Source organism: Curcuma longa, chromosome 15, assembly GCF_044706935.1.
Source record: "Curcuma longa cultivar G26 ecotype Majalengka, Jawa Barat chromosome 15, ITB_CL_G26_1.1, whole genome shotgun sequence".
Lineage (NCBI taxonomy): Eukaryota > Viridiplantae > Streptophyta > Magnoliopsida > Zingiberales > Zingiberaceae > Curcuma > Curcuma longa.
In genome coordinates, this window is record NC_133875.1 from 4900124 (window position 1) to 4920800 (window position 20677).

At 42.6% G+C, this 20677-nt stretch overlaps 5 protein-coding genes across 5 annotated transcripts; 4 read left to right on the forward strand and 1 right to left on the reverse strand.

Annotated features, from left to right (window-relative positions):
* The first annotated feature begins 1176 nt into the window (after positions 1–1176).
* Positions 1177–6296, forward strand: LOC141845880 (glucose-1-phosphate adenylyltransferase small subunit, chloroplastic/amyloplastic). The gene is made up of 9 exons (XM_074733883.1): positions 1177–1514; positions 2095–2391; positions 2664–2933; positions 3367–3546; positions 4619–4722; positions 4844–4955; positions 5597–5695; positions 5784–5903; positions 6015–6296. Exons 1-9 carry the CDS (start codon positions 1218–1220, stop codon positions 6129–6131), a joined length of 1596 nt encoding a protein of 531 aa, XP_074589984.1. The 5' UTR covers positions 1177–1217; the 3' UTR covers positions 6132–6296.
* Positions 6297–6595: 299 nt separating this feature from the next.
* LOC141845882 (uncharacterized) lies at positions 6596–9079 on the reverse strand. The gene is made up of 3 exons (XM_074733885.1): positions 8688–9079; positions 7277–7426; positions 6596–7022 (listed from the first exon to the last, which is right to left on the reverse strand). The coding sequence occupies exons 1-3, from the start codon at positions 8955–8957 to the stop codon at positions 6774–6776; spliced, it is 669 nt and encodes a 222-aa protein (XP_074589986.1). The 5' UTR covers positions 8958–9079; the 3' UTR covers positions 6596–6773.
* Positions 9080–12003: 2924 nt separating this feature from the next.
* LOC141845891 (uncharacterized) lies at positions 12004–14053 on the forward strand. The gene is made up of 8 exons (XM_074733895.1): positions 12004–12028; positions 12111–12613; positions 12900–13016; positions 13106–13284; positions 13387–13480; positions 13596–13673; positions 13748–13846; positions 13922–14053. Exons 1-8 carry the CDS (start codon positions 12004–12006, stop codon positions 14051–14053), a joined length of 1227 nt encoding a protein of 408 aa, XP_074589996.1.
* Positions 14054–14720: 667 nt separating this feature from the next.
* LOC141846720 (cytochrome b561 and DOMON domain-containing protein At5g35735-like) lies at positions 14721–15441 on the forward strand. Its single transcript, XM_074734758.1, has one exon. The coding sequence runs from the start codon at positions 14728–14730 to the stop codon at positions 15292–15294; it is 567 nt and encodes a 188-aa protein (XP_074590859.1). The 5' UTR covers positions 14721–14727; the 3' UTR covers positions 15295–15441.
* A 3224-nt stretch (positions 15442–18665) lies between these two features.
* LOC141846673 (protein ASPARTIC PROTEASE IN GUARD CELL 2) lies at positions 18666–20609 on the forward strand. The gene has a single exon (XM_074734711.1). It carries the CDS (start codon positions 18826–18828, stop codon positions 20203–20205), a length of 1380 nt encoding a protein of 459 aa, XP_074590812.1. The 5' UTR covers positions 18666–18825; the 3' UTR covers positions 20206–20609.
* Positions 20610–20677: the final 68 nt, after the last annotated feature.

Consider the following 20677-nt stretch of genomic DNA (forward strand, 5'->3'; position numbering starts at 1 on the left):
CTTATTGAAGTAGGTAAGGATCGAATCTTGACAAAGCTGAGATAATGGCCTCCCTCGTAGTGGCCAACTGTAGCTTCCTTATTTACCTCTTTATAAATGGTCATCATAATGGGATCAACAGTATAAGACCGCTGGAGTGGCGAATTTTATCTTTTGCTAAAGATAGTAAGAGATAGAGTATTTTTATTTAATAATCAGGGTTCAAAATCCACCTAGTATAAAGAGTGTCAAAAATGGACTCGACCAATCAACTTGATTCGATCCAATTCGAAAAAAATTAGGTTAGAATTGAGAGTTTTTGAGGTCAGATTGGGTTCGGATTAAAGGTTCTGGATTGGATTAAATTTCGATCTGATATCAGGTCAGATTCGAGCTGACTCTAGAAATTGACTCAAATTTAGAATTTGAAGTCAAATAAATTTTAGGTTAAAAATTAAGATGTTTTATATAATATTTATGATAATGAAATAAAAAATTATCAAGAAAAATAATATAAAAAAATTTCAAAGTTATTAGTTTAAATTGAGTTGGTCGGATTATACGGATTCGGATCTGGATTAAAGATTTCGAGTGAGATTCGGATTGAAAATTTTTTAATAATATTTTATTTTAATTTGATCTAAATTTATTCGATCATCTGAATTGATACTCCTATAATGTATATGATATTTAAATAACTAATAAAAACGTTAAAAAATCCCACATTAATCGAACTAATGGAGTATTGAAATTCTAAAATACATTCCTTTACTACTTTCTTTACTCGGGAGATATTTCAATTAGGGGATTACGCAAATCCCAAAAAAAGAAAGGTTAAATTCAATCCACAAAAACGGCTCGCGAGCAGCGCCAAACCCTGGCGGGCCCCAGCCGCCCACGTGATCCTCGCTCTTCGGGCCCCCCACGCCAACGGCTCTTCGGCTCGACACGTGGCGCCCTAAAACACCCTTCCCTCTCCGAGATCGCTCGCTTGATTAATTAATCACGTAATCGTTCCTCCTCGCTGCCACGTGTACGGTTGAAGTGAGCGGAGCTCCAGATCCACGTATTGGCGGTATTAGCGAGTGGGATTTGATTAATTAGCGTGCTAATGAGTGTTATGCCAGATAACGACGGCAGTTAACTGTGAGCACCGCCACGAGGGTAGTGATAAAGGGTCGCTCGGAAGGAGACGGGCTCAGTGAAGCCACTCGTTGCTCGTGAAGCCGGCGGTGGAGATGGCGGCGATGGGGATCGGGATGGTGTCGACTCCGAGGAGTTCTGCTCCGGTTTGTTCTGGTGATGCCGATCGGAGAGCTCCGCCGACGCCGTTCCTCGGGTCGACGAGCTCGCGGAGCCTCTCCTCGTTCTTCCATGTCTCCGGCTGCCAGAATATGGACCTCCTCCGGAAGGAGGTGGCTGGGGTGAGGAGGCGGAAGGAGTACTGCGGAGTGAGGACCCCGATCGTCGTCTCTCCTAAGGCGGTCTCCGACTCCCAGAGCTCACAGACGTGCCTCGATCCTGATGCCAGCCGGGTGAGTGCTTCTTTGCGATAATCTCGCGATTCTTTGATTCTGTGCTTTTCTGCTTGGTTTCTTTGTGGATTTTGGAAATGCTGTAATGTGGAGATGTCGAAAATTTGATGAATTTTGTATTCTCGTGGAATTAGTTGCTCCCTGTTTTCCCTTTTGATCGTCATAGAAGTTCAATGAGCCTCGACATGCTTTCTAATAGTATTGGCTGCTGAACTTCCATGAGTTCAAATTGTATGTCCCGTGTTCTATAAGAAACTAACCTATGGAATTAGTCGAGGTAGGTGTTCTTGATTTGTATAGAAATTCATGCAGATTGTATGGTCGAATAAAAGTTTTATTAGAAAAAAAGGTTTTAGTTGATCAGATCTGTCCTGGAGCACTAAGTACAGTCGGAGCAATTATCTTCTTGTATGCGTTTACTAAAATATCACCTCATGCCAGGCTTTATGGATGATTTCTTCATGAAAATTCATTGTTTGCTTTTGACTTACTACCGATATTGGTGCACAATCTCGTATTGAAAACTTAACAATGATGATGGCAAAGCATTTCGTTAACCTACTATCTTTGCTCTGCGTAGAGTGTTCTAGGGATTATACTTGGGGGAGGCGCTGGGACACGCTTGTATCCTTTGACGAAGAAGAGGGCGAAACCAGCAGTACCATTGGGAGCCAACTATAGGCTAATTGATATTCCTGTCAGCAATTGCTTGAACAGTAATATTTCAAAAATTTATGTTCTGACACAATTCAATTCTGCATCTCTTAATCGGCATCTTTCACGAGCCTATGCAAGTAACATGGGTGGGTATAAGAATGAAGGGTTTGTTGAAGTTCTTGCGGCACAACAGAGTCCAGAGAATCCTAACTGGTTTCAGGTATTATTACTAAAAGTGCTTCTGTCTCACTTTATGCTTAGTTGTAACAAAGACTTATGTTTCCTGCAATCTTATTCAATTATGTTCTTGAGTTTGATAGCCACTTCTACTGCTAACTGTAATAATAATATCCCATTTTTTTTCAAATATACCTTCTTGGCTTAGCTTCATTGTGACAATATTTTATAATAATAATAATAATAGACTGCAGTAATATATTGAGCTCAACAATTTATGCAATTACTGTATGTATATTGTTCATATGCACGCAGGGTACTGCTGATGCGGTTAGGCAATACTTGTGGCTCTTTGAAGAGCACAATGTCATGGAGTTTCTAATTCTTGCTGGAGACCATTTGTACCGGATGGACTATGAAAAATTCATCCAAGCACATAGAGAAACAAATGCTGATATTACTGTGGCTGCATTGCCAATGGATGAAAAACGTGCAACTGCTTTTGGTCTTATGAAGATTGATGAAGAAGGGAGAATAATAGAATTTGCAGAGAAGCCAAAAGGAGAACAGTTGAAAGCAATGAAGGTAGAAAGTTTTTACTAGTTTTATCATAGTTGTGAGTATGCTCACTCTTGAGCAATTGTCATTTATAAATTTCTCTTACAAAATTGTAAACAATATAAATTGGTCAATTTCCTTGAAATTTGAGCTTTTAAAATAAGTGGTTAGCCAGATCAATTTTAATAGGTGTCATAGCAAGAGGGCTGGGATTTCAATTCCACTTGTGTTAAAAAAAGGAAAAACTCTATTCACTTCTTGTGTTGAGTTTAAGCCAATCAAATTAAATGTTCACATAAAGAGAGAGTGTTAACAATATATAAATCAGACTGTTTCCTAGAAGCTTGAGCTTTTGTATAAGTGGTTAGCCAATCAATTTAATAAAAGTATTGGTTGGCTAACATTCATTGTGTATCCGTAAGTCCAAATGATCTGATCTTGTTTTACCCATTTTTCTCAGGTTGATACCACCATACTTGGCCTGGATGATGAAAGGGCAAAAGAGTTGCCTTTTATTGCAAGTATGGGTATCTATGTTATAAGCAAGGACATTATGATGCAATTACTTCGTGACAAATTTCCAGCAGCAAATGACTTTGGGAGTGAAGTTATCCCTGGTGCAACTAACATTGGGTTAAGGGTATACCTGATATCTTAATCTGCAGATTTGTTTCCCTTTATTTTCATTATCAATGAAAATAAAATCATTTATAAGATAGATTCTTACAGTACTTTCAAGAAGTTCATTTCCATGAGATGCTAATTTATATCATAACTGCATATGCTATCATTTTGTTTGGATTTGGTGGGCTGCAGATAATGCAAATGTCATTAGCTATCACAATTCCCGCAACAATGGTGAAGATTGGCTATGAAGTGCTAAAAGTTTTCTTGCGTCATGTGTTCGTCTGTTTGTTTCTTAATGGGTTGGTGGCATAGCAATTAAACTTTTGAGAAAATTCCATTTTGCACCCCCCCCCCCCCCCCCCCCCCCCCCCCCGCATAGTTTATCAATCTTTTCATTTTACCCCCTCCCCTATAGTTTAGAATTTCATTTTATCCTCCATAATTTCCAAAAGAGGAACAAAATACCTCCTACTTTCACTCCACTTATTCTCATTAGAAAGCTTGAGGAGATATCTCTTTACCTTAGAAAAGATCAAGGGATGAAGAAGTGGTGAAATGCCTACAAGGGATTTGTGGAGGTGTGAAAGAAGATTCACATGAGAAGGCTCCAAAAACATGGAGAGATTTAGATGTATTCCAATTTTACCCTATGATATTACGCCCATCTAGTTACATGTGGTTAATTTTTAAAACTTCCTCGCTGACAAATAATGGAGAAGGGGTATTTGCAGACCATATTGCAAAAATTGGGGTATTTTGACATTTATGAAAGTTTAGGTATTTTTGAAAAAGTATATAAAATTTAGGGACAGTTTGGAATTTTCTCGAAACTTTTTATCCTATAATACAGATGGTATCAGAGCATTCAAACTTTGCATCTACAATATATTAGTACACTGTTCAAACCATGTTTTAATTTGCTTGTTCCTTGGTTTTGCTACCATGACTCTGCTACTCGGTGCTTAATATTCAAAACATGTTTCATGCCAGATTGGTCATTATTGACTGAGACAAAATTTCTTTCTACCGCATTACCCTTCTGTTGTTTTGAAGATCTACCTCAACTCTTTTATTATGAATAATAGGTACAAGCTTATTTATATGATGGTTATTGGGAGGACATTGGTACAATTGAGGCATTTTACAATGCAAACCTTGGAATAACCAAAAAGCCAGTACCAGATTTCAGGTAGATTAGCCAAAAGAAACTAGTAAGATAATGTGTTTTTCCTTCTTCATATGTATGTCATCAGTAAAAGATTCGTAAATTTACCTTTGGTATCTGATTATATCCGACTCAATTTGTTCAGCTTTTATGATCGTTCAGCACCGATCTATACACAAGCTAGGTATTTACCACCTTCAAAGATGCTTGATGCTGATGTGATTGATAGTGTTATTGGTGAGGGATGTGTGATCAAAGTAAGTACATTGTAAACCAATTTCAGCCTCTTTTTTGTTTGGCGTTTATGTAACATTTGTAGTATTTAAATTATATGGTATAAGAGACATTCTATACTTCCGCTTTGGTTGGTTGGATTCTAACCCGTGTGTCACTTAACTAATAGTGGTTCTATTGCCCCAAATAAGGTAGCCATTATGTAAGAAATTTATCTTACTGGAACTGCTTGTCGTTTGAAGTAAGGATGCTTTCATCCATTCTCTGATGATATTCCTAGGACTGACCAAGCCTATTTAACATGTTTGATATGAGTTAAAAGTATTTAAATGCAAAATCAGACTAGCAAGAACTCTTTATATGAGCAAGAATGCTAGGAGAACAAACTATTGGCAGGTTTTGATTGGCATTAGTAATTGCATGAAGGCACGACTATCTATATACTGTTACAGAAGATGCATAATAGTTTCTACTATTTGAGGATCAGCATTTTTAATCACCATTGCAGATGTTCATATCTTGCTTGTTTTACTTTGCTCAACTCCACATGATTAGCTCCTTCCACATGTCAATTAAATTTGATGCATGCCTTCTCAAGAATTTTGGTGAATCACAATCTTCTAATTATTGGAGTTTAAAGCTGGATGGTTACTTTCTTTTGCAGAACTGCAAGATCCAACATTCTGTAGTTGGACTTCGCTCTTGCATCTCTGAAGGTGCAATCGTAGAGGATACTTTACTGATGGGAGCAGATTACTATGAGGTAACTATAGAACACAAAACCGAACAAATTAACTTGTTCTTCAAACAAGATTTTGTTTTTTTACTTGACCTCATATTGCACTTCATAGACCGATGCTGACAAGAGACTATTAGCTCTGAAAGGAAGTGTCCCCATTGGCATTGGAAAAAACTCTCACATTAAAAGAGCCATTATAGACAAGAATGCTCGTATCGGGGAGAATGTAAAGGTGAGCTACTCCAGATATTCGCCATTGCTTCCATGCGTTTGTTTGAAATTTATTCCTCTTGGAGGCTGAGAATTTTGAACTAATTTACATAATTGCATCCATATTTTTCAGATCATCAACTGTGATAATGTGCTAGAAGCAGCGAGGGAGACTGAAGGATACTTCATCAAGAGTGGCATCGTGACAGTGATCAAGGATGCACTAATCCCCAGTGGAACTGTCATATAGATTTCATCTGGGAGCTCTATCAATCTTATGCAAGTGTGCACTTGTTAAATTCTATTGTGTATCAAAGAAACAGGGTGAGCTGAGTCTAATTGAATTGAGTGGGTGCACGAGAAGAGACTTGTATAAATAAAATAATAATAATAATTCTGTGTTGTTAATACTTAAGAGAGGCTATTTTGCCCATAACATGCTACAATAAACTGATTGAACCGATCGAATTATCTCTATGCTGCCGCATCTTCGCCTACTTGGCCTTCGGCAGCACCCCTGCAGAGAAGGTGACCATCCAAACGATGGTGCTGCACTTGAGGGGCTGCAGGAACAGCAAGAATTCTCTTCAAGCTAAGCTGTGCCTTGTGTTTGCTGGGAATGAAGCCGAAGGCGACATGGGCATCCTTGAAATCATTATGGAGGTCCCTCTATCGAATAGAATGTTCGAGCCAATTGAGAGAACACAGCACAAGTATCAACCGAAAAGCTAGAAACGACTGCGAACGATCAAACACCATAGCACATACACTACCCGAGTTAAAGACCTTACCCTTGTACAGCACACGACTACAATACATTCGTCGAGGGGGGCAAAGAAGCTACTTACGCTAGCAAGACGAGACGAGGAAGATAAGTATAGCTTATATCAAGTTACACTGCCATTTCGAGGTTAGGGCTGATGGCCTTCCTCTTCAACTTGTTTTGTACTACTGATTTTGTTACCTTCATTTCTGTGTCCTGAGTAGAACTCGCTGCTCTCACTGATTTAGTGTAGCCTTCACCTTGTTTGGTTGTTTTGGATTCATCCTCATGATCACCATCCGGAGCTCGCAAACCCAAACTCAAGTCCAGATCAGCACCATTTCCTAATCCTGACCATGTTTGAACTTTGCTTGAGACCTGGAGTGGCATACTGTTCGTAAGAACATAAAACTCTTCTATCGAAAAGCCAACAACCATCACTACAAGTGCCATAACAAAGGCAGATACAGATAACCTAAACTATGATTATACAACTCATGGTAATGGTAGGGCAGCAAATATAATGAACTGAGTATTTAAGTCTACGATACGATTTTCAGAAATACGAGGACCTAGCCTACGTTTTGCTGAGAAAAATATACCAAAACAGCTGACAAAATTTGAATCATCACCTTCATTTCTGCAGAGACATTGTTCATGTCAGGATTTGTGCCAGAAGGATCTTTCTGGCTTTTGCGAGGGAATCCCTCAGTTACATTAAGTTTAGAGCTGCTGTTGGATTTTGGTGAAGACTCTTCTTTTCGCTCCCTGGTGACAGAAATCTGTATGTTGATAAAATATTAGTCACCAACCGATGAAACTTGAAAATACAATTTGAATTATTGAATATCACATATTACTTAGTTGATACACTTGCTACCAATGTGATTCACCTGAAAATAGAAGAACAAAATCATTTCACTTATGAAACCTTGTTGAATCAAGTTTATCTCTGTCGTTTCGTTTCTTCTTTTACCTCCATTAATAGATCAGAAGTTTTTGCTTCAAATTTCCTAATAACTGCTAACTTGATAAAACTGAATATCATCCCAAAGGTCATAGACCAATAATTATAAGAAGTGTCGATGGATACTAACATCATTATACGCCAACAACGAGAAACAAGATTCAACCAGAACATGAGTGAAATCACCAATCCCAAACAGAATGACTGAATGTGAATCAGCAACATCTCCCTAGAGAGTTTGCGTCGTTGGCCATGTATCCATTGCAACAAAGTTGGCCACAAACTCCTTGAGCACAAGGGTTCCATTTTTTGTGTTGGAATGAATTTTGCTGATTGTTTCCAATTCCTACTACTCCCTATTTTGTAGCACCTAGCAACTCACAATAGCCTGGGCAATTGTTGCTTTTGCCTTCTAAGTCGCCATCGCAATAATTGGCGAATCTCTCATTTTATGATATGCTTATTCTTCTTTGTAAAGAACATATGCATAAAGACACTGTAGTAACTCGTGCACATACTTTTGTTGTAAAAGAGACATCTTTTAGAGTGCAAGCATTTACTACTTTCTGACTTGTATTGGACCACCTTAATAGATAGAACAATATATCAAGAAAAAGGGGAAACAACAGATGCTTCACATGAACAATCACTACTTGAGTTGTAGAACATCTACAAGAGACTAATCTTTTAAGCTAAGTTCCTTTCAAGAGTTTATGGAGAATAGCATCCATTACTTTCCATTTGCAAAGCCTAAATTCTAATCATGGAAAGTAAGTTGAAGACACCCTCACTATCTTTGAGCAATATGCAAGTGAGAAAGCTTAACAGGGAAATGGTTCATTCAGTAAAGAAGCTTAAGGAAGAGGTATTCTAAATTTCATATTTTTCATTCAAGAAGAGAGTTTTGATCCTCAAATCGTTTGTGAAGAACAAATCGATCAGAATCCCTAGAGAACCAACAACTAAAAAATCTTGTTCACCAAATTAAGCGGAAACAAACCCTGACCGCCATTTATGATGCTCAAGGAACCATATTTGACTTCAAAGCGAAAGGGGAAGGCGGGCGCGAGGGTTACCGGGACGTATCGGAACTTCCTGCGGGGCGGCTCCTCGGGCGGTGGAGTCGCGGCGTCCTTGGCGAGGGCGGCGACGGGGGTCCACCTGTAGAGGAGTATACGGGAGGAGTGGCGGCCGCCGCCGCCGCCTCCGATGCTGCTGCGGCGGCGGTGGTCGGGATTGGAAAGCGCGACCCACTTCTTGTTCCAGCGCCGCACCGGGCCGCTGAAGACCGACGTCGGACCGTAGCGCGTGGACGACCGGCCGAGGCGGCCTGCTACGCCGTCCATGGTTCAAGCAACAACCCTCGAGGCTCGAGCGGACCAGAGCTTCGCCGCCTCTGCTCTTGGCGTCTGCTATCTTCGAGCAAGCAGCAGCTGCAGAAAACACTTGAAGGAGAGAAGAGAGAGAAGAAGAGAGAGAAGGGCTGTCCTCTTCTATCTCCGCTTGAAAGCAACACTTAATAAATTAATTTTATTTATTTTAAGGTGCATTTTCTTTTTCAAAAGACCCTTTAGAGTTTTAGAATCATTAAAACGTCCCTTAAATCTTTGTTTGTGGGATATTTTAAGAAAAAATGATGAATCTAAATAGTAAAATAAGATATTTTTTTAATTACATTGTGTAATATATTCATTCATCCAATCATATTTATGTGATTTTTCTTCACTTTTTTCATTCAGTGTGTTTTTTTTTTTTTATTTCAGACTTATGTTTGTTTTCTCGTTTCTTAATTAAATTAAATTTTTAAATTTCTTTTTCTATTTTACTATGGCATAATTATTACTATTATTAATTGATATCGTTCGAGTAAACTCGATCAAGACGCAGGCCTATCAGGACTAGATACACTTGACCAACACTGCTTCCCGATCACGGGAGCCTAGTCAGCCTTTGGCTGAGCGACTATGTCAAGAGCCAATTGTAGAAGAACTTGGCTGAGCTAGCTCTCTCAAATGTCGACTTCCAACCACCCTTAATGTAGGACTAGCCTCGCTAGGTTGCCCCCTTTGGAAAATGATGTCTAACTGACAACTAGACAAAATTGACGGTATGGATCAATGATTGTCGCCTCCAATGTGAGGATCTGCTCATGTGGTCGGCTGATGGGCAACGCTCTGCTTGTGTAGTCATCCACGTAACTTGTTTAGGACTGGCGTGATGGTCAATGTGAACCTTTTTCTTCGAGATTTTACATGGATCTTATGAGCAAATTAATTCTTAGATGTACAATTCAATTTTACATTTCATACACCAAGTAAATTCAGGAAGCGAGGTGACACTTGATATGACGCTCGACATCACTAGTTGTTCAAACACCGCATGTATGCTTGTGTGAGTTTTGTATTAGGACCCATGCGAGCTAGGAAGAGGTAAATAGCTTCGATCGCTTCTCATCTTGAATATGAGTTTATCGTTTGAATATGCATCAGAATACTTGAATAAACTTTGACGTCATATGTACAACACCTTGGTTTTACTTGATATCTGCCTCTTAAGGCAACTAGTCCAAGGTCTACTCCTAGCAACCTTCTTCCACTAACTCTTCTCCTTTTCAGATAACTTCCAAAAGTGGAGAAGTCTCTTACAATCTTGTTTTTACAAGAACACAACAAGAAAAGTAAACACAAACACAAATAAAATCGAAAACGACTTTACAATGAAACCTTCTTTGGATGTTTTCTTGTTGTTTGGAATAATCTCTTGTTGATCCAGAAATGCACCAACACTTCGTTTCGGAATCTCCAAAAATCGACGCCTTCAAATCTCTACGAAACCCCCTTTTCTAGGATTGCTTTTGGGCTGATTTTCACCTAGCAATTAATTAATAACCATCATCAATTGATTGTCATCGAATCCGATCGTTTAAACTTACAAAACGACTCTTTTATACTTGAACGTTCGATTGGTGAGTCACACTAATCGATAGCTTGCTTCCAGTCAAACTAGCTAGTCGATTCGAGAGTATTTTGTTCACTGCTACAGTGTCACCAATCAATTACTAGAAGTCATCAATCGATTGGCTACACAATAAAAGTACTGCAACGTAAAATCCTAAACCTAGTTACTGTAGCAAACCTTAAAATCACTACAGCAAACCCTAATCACTATAGCAAATTCCTTTTTTTTTTTTTTGGAGTTTTAGTATTTGCAACAAATCATAGCTACTATAGCAATCCTAGTTACTGTAGCAAAAATCTTAATTACTATAACAAACTCTAAAAACACCTTAAACTCTAATTTTGCAGTTTAAAGTCCATCAGTCGATCGATTCACCCAATCAATCGATTAATACTCATGTTTTCACCTTACCAAAGCTAAATTCTTATCTTGCCTAGTATCAGATTGACCAACCTACCAGGATTTCTTTGTTTAATATCCAATCAACTTTGACCTGCCAAGACTTTCTATTGTATAGCAAGTAGTCGACATTAACCTATCAAGAATTCATCGTTGTCTAACATTCGATCAATCTTGACATGCTGATGCTTCCTTATTACTTAGCATTCGATCAACTTTGACCTACTAGGACTTTCATCATCATCAAATATACAATTATATATGATTCACTTGGATTTTCTTTCACCGTCAAGTATCCTATCAACTTTTATTTATTTAATATATAATTAATATATTGATCAAACATCAAAAATTCAACTCGAGTTAAATCAAATTTAATTAATTTGATCAACTTCATCTAATCTGAGATCGATTATATTAATATTTTAAACCTTAATTGTTTAGAAAAATATCCTCTGCTTATCATCCCACCATTGAATTGATTGTCCCCGAACTTAGTACGGATTATGTCAACCTTGATCTAAGATAGGTTTTGACGCAGTCTCCTAGATTTCTTAGGAAAATCTAATTGTGAACCTGCGAGCTGCGACGGCACATCTGTTTTTTGGCTTTGCCTAAAAAGGGCAAGAGGGGCATTCTCGTTATTTCGCCCCTGCCGTTGACCTGACGTGGACCGGCAGAATCCAAACTTAGATTTCACCCGACAAGATCTCCCAACTGCCCACCTCATGAAACTGGGCGCGTGCGGTCGTATCCCTCGCCGGCATTCGAATTCCAACCGCATAATTTTCCTCCTCCTCCTCCATTGGAAACATCCACCTTCAAAATCCAAGCTTTTCCGATCGAACAGCTCGCATAAAAGGGTGCGGTTTGTCGCCTCTCATGGCTTCTCTGGCTTCCCGCGTAACAACTAGTCCCTGAATAGGATCGATCGCCCAAGCTTTTCTTCCCATAAAGTTGCAATCTTTGAGCTCCGAATCATCCAATTCCCCCCAACCGATCTCCAAAATCCCAACTTTTTTTTCTTTCTCCATGATGAACAGGTCCTTTCAATCTCCAGGTAAAACATCGATTTGTCGTCGATTCGAGCAGATTCTTGCTGCTTCCGCCGCAAAAATTTGATCTTTAGTGCGATTTCGCAGGCATTCGCTACTCGACGCAGCCTGGGAAACCCTACTGGATAACCTCGATCGCTCACGCCCACGGCGACGCCGTCTCGATCACCTCCTCGATCCCCAAGGCGAGCTTCCCGGTCAAGTTCGAGGACCTGTACGGCTTCACGGCGGAGGGCAACATCGACGACGCCAACGTGCTGAACGAGGTGAGGGAGAGGGTGCGGCGGCAGGACCGGATCTGGTGGGAGCTGGAGGCGAGCAAAGGGGTGAACTGGTACCTGTTCCAGCCCCAGATCTCGTGGAGCGGCGACGGCATTAGGGTTTCTTCGCTGGGGCTCTCCAAGCTCGCCAACGCCATCACCCTGAACAGGCTCATCAGGAAGGGGATACCGCCGGGGCTGCGCCCCAACGTGTGGCTTTGGGTCTCCGGCGCCGCCAAGAAGCGCTCCACCGTGCCCGAGAGCTACTACGATGACCTGATCAGGGCGACGCAGGGGAAGGTCACGCCAGCCACACGACAAATCGATCATGTGAGTCCGATCTCACCTACAGCTCAATGGAAACAAAAGATTTACATATATAATCGATCTTAAATAGTTGGAACAAAGGAAAGGATGAGTGAGACACATGAATCTTGTTCATCATCTTGGTATCCATGTTTTCATCCATTGGTTGATCTTTTAAAGGTTGCAACATAGACAAAGGTCTCCATCTTCTTCCTATTAAATCGATTGAGTTTGGAACGGCAATGCAGATACAGAAAGAGTGGCATTTCATTCTAGTTCATGATCATCAATCATTTTGGAATGTATGCAGGATCTTCCAAGGACATTTCCTAATCATCCATGGCTGGACAGCCTTGAAGGTCAGGCATCTCTTCGCCGGGTTCTTGTCGGGTACTCTTTCAGAGATTCGGATGTCGGTTATTGCCAGGTAGATGAGATCTAGTTATTCCTCACACTTGGAGCAATGCTTTGGATGCAATTCCTCAATGATCTTTGGAACTTTGAATGACTGTCCAGGGTCTGAATTATGTGGCTGCCCTGCTGCTTCTAGTGATGAACACTGAGGAGGATGCCTTTTGGATGCTCGCCGTCCTCCTCGAAAATGTCCTGGTTCGCGACTGCTACACCGGTAACCTTTCAGGCTGCCATGTCGAGCAACGGGTTTTCAGAGATCTTCTCGCAAAGAAATGTCCTAGGTTCTTGTTTTCTTCGACCTTTTCGCCTCCAATCCTATGTTTGTTACTTATTTTGCCTTTTAGGAACTTTACAGAAGTTGAGTTTGTTTGTTTAAACTTCAGGATTTCTGTTCATTTGAATGCTATTGGCTTTGATGTCTCTCTTGTGGCCACAGAATGGTTCCTATGCCTCTTCGCGAAGAGATTACCTTCCGAGGTAAAAACTCGTAATCTTGAATCCTAAATCTTAAATCTATTGTCATTCTTCAACTCCTCTAGTGTTCGAATTGTTAGATCTTTTGGTTTATCTGAACTTTACGAGTTCTGTTTAGACAACTTTGCGGGTATGGGATGTTCTATTCAATGAAGGTGCCAAGGTTCTTTTCCATGTCGCATTGGCTATCTTTAAGGTACACCACTACACCATACTTTCGATAGAAGCATTGCGAAAGACCATGGCTATGCGATAACGATGTGGTTGCAGATGAACGAAGAGATATTAAACGCGAACCAAATCGGAGAAGTCATTCATATTCTGCAAAGAACCATCCATCATTTGTATGACCCTGATGAATTGCTTAGGGTAAGAAGTCATTGGTATAAGATTGGTTTATATCAATCGATACATCAAGCACTTGCTGATTCTTTTCGCCTATAGGTTGCATTCGACAAAATCGGTTCTATGACTACTAACACAATCACAAAGGAAAGGAAGAAACAAGAGCCAGCGGTCATGGCTGAGCTTCACCAAAGGCTACGACGACTCGATTCGTTGAAGACAAATCAATAGTGACCTAATTCTCGCAAACATGGATGAAGGTAGGTCGATGCAAATTTGGAGATGGTACAAAGATCTATCCCAATTTGTGAAGACCAAGGAGTTCATAAGCCATAGATTTTGTGACTTAGGGTTTGGACAATTTCCTTCCCTTTAGTTTTTACCTTGTAGTAGAAGATGATGTCAAAACTTCTTTCCATCGTGAATGAAAGAATATTTAACTTCTTCTCACTAAGTTGGTGTGTTACTCTCGGAGCATAATTGAGTTAGTTATTACAGAAGCAAATTTATTGAAATAGATAAAAATTGAATCTCGATAAAATCAAGATAATGTCCTCCTTCGTATTAGTCAATTGCAGCTTCTCGATTTACCTCTTTACAGATGGTTATGAGATCGACCGTGTGAAACACTGGGTGGTGGATTCCAGAAGTGTGTCCAATTGAGCTTACCAATTCCACAACTTTGAGCACTTGTTTGATCACCAAAGCAGCTCCATCTCCATGAGCGTGGCCATGGCGATGAGCAGGTAGGTGGTAGTTAAACAAAGGCGGGAAAGAAACTGCCTCAAAATACCCGCCTTCAAAACAACTCCACCCACAACTCAACAGATCTCGCGCCATATAAGAACTCCATGGATTCATCCTCTTCTCATCCAATCCAATCCGATTCGATCGAAGGACCAACAATGGCGTCCCTTTTCAAGCTCATCTCCCTTCTTTTCCTCGGAGCACTGATCTCCTCCTCCGTCCCCTGTCACGCGAAGACGTGCTCCGGCTACACCTTCTCCGGCCACAGATCTTTCAGCTCCTGCACCGACCTCCAGCACCTGGGCGCCGCCCTCTACTACAACCACGACGCCTCCGAGAACGCGGTCTCCGTCGCCTTCAAGGCCCCGCAGAGCTCCGGCGGCTGGGTCGCGTGGGGGCTCAACCCGAACGGAACCAAGATGGTCGGCACGCAGGCCGTCGTCGCGTTCCACCACTCCAACGGCAGCCTGGTCGCCTACCCCACCCGGATCGAGAGCTACGCCCCCTCGATGGAGCCGCAGCCGCTGAGCTTCCCGGTGACCGACGTGTCGGCGGAGTACGTCGAGAAGGAGATGATCATCTTCGCGACCTTGAGGCTCGCCGGCGGCGCCGCCAAGTTCAACCAAGTCTGGCAGGAAGGCAGCACTCTGTCCCACGACGTTCCGCAGGCGCACTCCATGGCCGGCGACAACGTCAAATCCTGGGGATCCATTGAATTCCAGTAATTAAAATCCATGCACGACTAGTTCAATTACCGTACTCGAGCAGAAGCTCTGTGCATTGCTTCTGCAACTATGTATGTGAATTACCTCATCGTCTTCTACTGCATCATCATCATCATCATTACGAATAAAATATATCTTCAGGAAATGCTAAAAAAAAGAGTTCAAAACTAGAAGATGAGCTTCATAATCTCCATCACACATGAAAGATAACCACTCTGCAGGCAATGATCTGGAAAGCGTAGGCCAACGAGCTGACTTCTTCCATTACTGAAACCTTAAAATGTGTCGATTTGATGGTGTTTCTTCTCTTCGAGGCACAACGTCTGCGTCAGATCTCGCACCGCCTTGCTGCGGCCGGTGCAACTGCGTGCCATCGGGCACTTCTGGAAACGCAGAGGAATGCCCTTGCTATGCGAGCGAGACTAGCAAATCAGGAAACAAAAACTAGCAAAAACAAAACTTGTCGGTCAGGAAATGGAGGAACAGGGTGGAACCTGAGCTTGACATCATCGGCCGAATAGAACTTGCGGAGCTTCTTAGCCTCCGGCGGTAGAACGTCGGGCTGGGATAGTGGCGAGGAAAAGATCCACCGTGTTCCTTAGCCCACGGACTCCGAGAGGATTCCGGCACTTAACCCTGGGATTCGCCGGCGGCATTGAGAAGAGCAAGAGGGGACGACGTCGAGTCCGAACCGGCAACCCTAATGAGAGGGCTCATCGGACTGGAATTATGGGCTTTGGCCCAATTTAAATAACTAAGGTCGTGTTGTGGGCTTTTGGCCCATTAAACATCTACCTAAACCCTTCTCTTTTTCCCCTTAATTTGAAAAATAAATAATAATAATAATAATAAATCACTCCCTTTATTATCATTAATCATTCTAATTTTTGAACCTTCTCGCCATCAACTTTTTCTCTCCAAGAGATACTCCAATGTAAGCAAAAACGTAACTGCCAGAATTTTCGGCCCAAATGGTCCCGGCCCTACAAGTGTCCAGAGGATGTTGGACATCTGGATTGACCGTCGTATACGCTTCCCGATTTATCCTGGTGGTCGGTGGGAAAGGGATCGAGGACAAAGCCTCAATGTAAGCAACTGCCCTGCGCTAACCATGCGAGCAAGCCCGTGAGGGCTCCAAAATAAATCATTCATTAAAAAGGTGACTTATTATTGTAATAGCACGATGATGCATGGTTCTAAACAAAATCCCAATCATTCAATCCTCTTTTACAAGATTAGCTTAATTAATAGCTTCTTTAAATTAACATAAAATGAAGCTATTGTGCTCATAATGGCTCAATTATTGAGTTTTGCTTTTCCCACTTAATCCCAATCTCTTATCCTCGGTGACATCTCTCTCCACTTTCATGAGTTTTCTTCATCCACTTTCTTGTCCTTGCCCTGATTTTTCTCGTTGATGATGCTCCGATAAACTTATTTAAATAAATTTTTCTCCTTCGACTAAATTTGGAGGATGAGCTTCCCTCTAAGAAAAAAGTCAAGAGTCAAACAAAGATTAGGATTCAGATTGACCTGGCAAAACGAGTCAACATGAATCTGAAAGAAACAATCCCACCAGAGTGAGATAGTTGTCGCCTCCAACTCAAGTTGTACTTCAAGCTCAGCATGGGCTCAATCCTGGACCTCACTTGAGTCTCTAAAACAATCTCGTCTAATCCCAAAGTCTCATCTCGACTGTCTTGGTCTCGATCATCCCGGTTTTAACTGTCTCAGTTTCGACTATCACATCTCGATCGTCACCCTCCGCTTTACGCAAAAACTATTAAAATTTTCTAAGCGTGCAGTGCCTGCAAAAAGGTTAGGACAGTTACAAGATTGTCAGACCAACTGGTCCCCTGGATATCCTCATACTTTACATTAAATTAAAAAGTAAGAATAATCAGCGACTGTCACTCCATAGGACGATTACGAGGTTGGCAGACTTGATCCTCTAGATGTCTCATGTCGGGACCTCAAGTTAGCAATTGTCAAAGCCGATCTTTTCGAGCCTGACCAGTGATCTCTCTCGGGTCAACGTGAAGAGACACTCTCCGTGAGTATATAAATTCTTCGTAAGGTATGAACAACTCTCTGACAATTTTGAGCAACTACATATACTTGTCTTCTTCTTTTACATTTTTTCATTTCATTACATTACACGGATACTAACTTGAGAGTCGGAGTAGTCTATCAGGACTCTCCGACACCATTCTCACCTTCCGTTGAATGTATTTCAAGTCCTCATTATCTTTTCCTTTGAGCTTCACTAGGAAGTCTCACACGTCGTACCATTTGTTGACTGGTGACTTGATCATCCGTGAAATCTAACTGGAATAACTATCATATATATATATATATATATATATATATATATATATATATAGAAAAGTGGAAAAATAAATTTTCACACACATGATTCACGCCCATTAAATCAAATTCATAATTAAAATATATTCACGCCCTTAATTTTACCAAAACCACAACTATATATATAGGTCACTTTATTTATTTAGTTTAATCCTTAATGGCAATTAAAGATTGTATTATACTTTAACATGTAACTCCAAATATTGGATTTAATTCTTAATGATAAAGATTGTGTATTATAACCTAACAGATAAGTCCATCTGACAGACAAATAAAATCCAACAGTTGATTTCTTGTTGCATTCTAAACATCTTCTCGTACTTTCAACTGCAACTTTTTGACCAAATTCTGGACCAACAAAAAGATGAACAGGAAGAACAAGTGGATGCATCATATACACTTCACTGATCTGTGAACTAGCTAGCTAGCTAGGCTTTTCAACTAACAAGGTCACTCAATTACCTAAAAGCTTGAGTTATTTTAATGGTTGCATCATCTCTGCAAAATAATTAAACTAAAGGAACACTCATTTGAAGAAGAAGAAGAAAAAAAAATCTGTTTCATGGTTTTTCAGAGACAAAACTTAATTTTCTTATCAACAGTAGAATTGGCATTCTTTATGGTGGCATTTCTTTGAGCTTGCTGAGTGTGAAGCCATTAAGAACAAGGCCTTGCACAAACAAACACGCACAAGTGCACTAGTTCAGCATGGATCCAAAGTAGGTTGCAGAGTGGTCCTCTGCTTTGCCTCAATGCGCTCAATCTGTCCCCCTTTTTATATTTCAACTCCTTTGCCGCCTTCTGCTCTTGATTAGTTCATTTGATGATCCATTGTTTGGAGGTTAAATTGGAATCTTCATATAGGCTTTTGCACAACTTGCTTGTGCTTTATGAACGTTAGATCATCGCTTAACCATCTTTAGATCAAGTTACTAATCTGCTTCGAACGAAGAGCTCGTTCTCTTCTCCCTCTGTCTTTTGCTGAAAAGTGGGCGAGACCGAAAGCTACACGTCCACGACGATGATTCAAACGTTGGATTTCGATCGAAGTTTATTATTTTAAATGGAAATGGTGCAGAAATATTAGGTTACAGAAGCACGCCAGCAATAATAAAAGCAACTTTTGCCTCTGTTTCTGTCTTCACTGCACCACCGAGCACAGCCATGGCCGCATCCTCTGCTACGCCTCTGTTTTTAGTACTACTTCACTTGGGTCTGTTCTTCGCCGGCGCCACTGAATTCCACTTCGTTCATCTCCGAGACCTGGCCGCCGCCGGGCACCACCACCGCCGCCTTCCCAACCCCGCCAACAACGGTAAGCTTTCGCTGGACTTGCTTCACCGAGACGCGATCTCCGGCCGCAACTTTTCGGATCAGCGCCACCGCCTAGACCACCGCTTGCAGCGAGACGCCCACCGCCTTGCCTTCCTCTATCGACGTCTCGGAGGATACCATGTTGCCGACTTCGGCTCGGAGGTGGTCTCCGGTCTTGAGCAGGGGAGCGGCGAGTTTTTTGTCCGGGTCGGCGTCGGCGTCCCGCCACGCGACCAGTACATGGTTGTCGACTCCGGCAGCGACATCGTGTGGATCCAATGCCGCCCCTGCGCGCAATGCTACGCTCAGTCCGACCCGGTGTTCGATCCGGCGGAGTCGGCCTCCTTCGCGAGGGTCGCCTGCGGCTCCCCCATATGCGGCTTCCTCCTCTCCGGTGACTCCGGCTGCCACGCCGGCGACTGCCGCTATGAGGTGTCGTACAGCGACGGGTCCTACACGAGGGGCACCCTCGCCCTGGAGACGCTGACGTTCGGCAACGTCGAGGTGCGGGACGTGGCCATCGGGTGTGGCCACAGCAACCGCGGCCTCTTCGTCGGCGCCGCCGGCCTGCTGGGGCTTGGCTGGGGGCCGATGTCCTTCGTCGGCCAGCTCGGTGGCCAGGCAGGCGGTGCCTTCAGCTACTGCCTCGCCAGCCGCGGCGGCGGCGGCGCCGCCGGCTCATTAATCTTCGGCCGGACGTCGGCCGTGCCGGTGGGGGCCGTTTGGGTCCCCCTAACCCGCAACCTCCGCGCGCCGAGCTTCTACTACGTGCGCCTCCTCGGCCTCGGCGTCGGCGGCGCGCAGCTGCCGTTGCGGGAGGACGTCTTCCGTCTCTCCGACGAGGGCGAGGGCGGGGTCGTGATGGACACCGGAACTGCAATCACGCGCCTACCGCCCTTGGCCTACGCGACGCTGCGGGACGCCTTCGCCAGCGCCACGGCGGGCCTGCCACGGGCGCCGGCGACCTCAATCTTCGACACCTGCTACGACCTGAGCGGGTACGAGAGCGTGCGTGTCCCGACCGTGTCCTTCTACTTCGCCGGGGGCGCGATACTGACGCTGCCGGCGCGGAACTTCCTGATCCCAGTGGACGACGCCGGGAGGTTCTGCTTCGCCTTCGCGCCGTCGACGTCGGGCCTGTCGATCATGGGGAACATACAGCAGGAGGGAATCCAGATCACCTTCGACGCCGCAAACGGCTTCGTAGGCTTCGGACCAAACACATGCTAAACACTACTTTCACAACATCTTCGAAACGCAATGAATTATGGTTTTTAGCAGAGGATGGAATTCATCTTTGTCCTTTGCTCAAGCCATGGCAATGGCGGACAGTGATTCAATTCCCATGCGAATCCCCTAAAGCAAAGGCCTATGCCTTGGTTTCAATGAATCGCAGTGATTCAGTGAGCAAGATTTGGGGTATATTCAAATCGCCGATGGCTTTTGTTGCTTGTTCCAAGACTGCGTTCTTGAGTGCTTTCTGGATTCGGTGTAGGGTTTTTCTTTTCCCTAAAAGGAAAATATTTAGGGTTTTGAGTTTGGTTCGAATCGAATTGGATTCGGTTCGAGCCGGCCGAATCGAATCGGGGGGATTGGAAGTATTAAAATAGGGTTGTTGTCCTTTACGGCGACAGGAAGAAACTCTTCACCGAGGTTTTCTTGTTCGCAAGAACTGATTGATTGCTATCTGTAGTTTGTGCCG

Bases quoted from the DNA above. Each gene is read 5' to 3' on its own strand.
- LOC141845880 (XM_074733883.1), top strand. From the start codon at position 1,218: ATGGCGGCGATGGGGATCGGGATGGTGTCGACTCCGAGGAGTTCTGCT. The intron at 4,723-4,843 runs GTAGATTAGCCA...CAATTTGTTCAG, and splicing joins AAGCCAGTACCAGATTTCAG to CTTTTATGATCGTTCAGCAC. The intron at 5,904-6,014 runs GTGAGCTACTCC...CATATTTTTCAG, and splicing joins GTATCGGGGAGAATGTAAAG to ATCATCAACTGTGATAATGT.
- LOC141845882 (XM_074733885.1), bottom strand. From the start codon at position 8,957: ATGGACGGCGTAGCAGGCCGCCTCGGCCGGTCGTCCACGCGCTACGGT. The intron at 7,427-8,687 runs GTAACCCTCGCG...ATCAACATACAG, and splicing joins GGAAGTTCCGATACGTCCCG to ATTTCTGTCACCAGGGAGCG. The intron at 7,023-7,276 runs GTGATGATTCAA...ATGCCACTCCAG, and splicing joins ATGTCTCTGCAGAAATGAAG to GTCTCAAGCAAAGTTCAAAC.
- LOC141846720 (XM_074734758.1), top strand. From the start codon at position 14,728: ATGGCGTCCCTTTTCAAGCTCATCTCCCTTCTTTTCCTCGGAGCACTG.
- LOC141845891 (XM_074733895.1), top strand. From the start codon at position 12,004: ATGAACAGGTCCTTTCAATCTCCAG. The intron at 12,029-12,110 runs GTAAAACATCGA...GCGATTTCGCAG, and splicing joins CAGGTCCTTTCAATCTCCAG to GCATTCGCTACTCGACGCAG. The intron at 13,847-13,921 runs GTAAGAAGTCAT...TTTCGCCTATAG, and splicing joins ACCCTGATGAATTGCTTAGG to GTTGCATTCGACAAAATCGG.
- LOC141846673 (XM_074734711.1), top strand. From the start codon at position 18,826: ATGGCCGCATCCTCTGCTACGCCTCTGTTTTTAGTACTACTTCACTTG.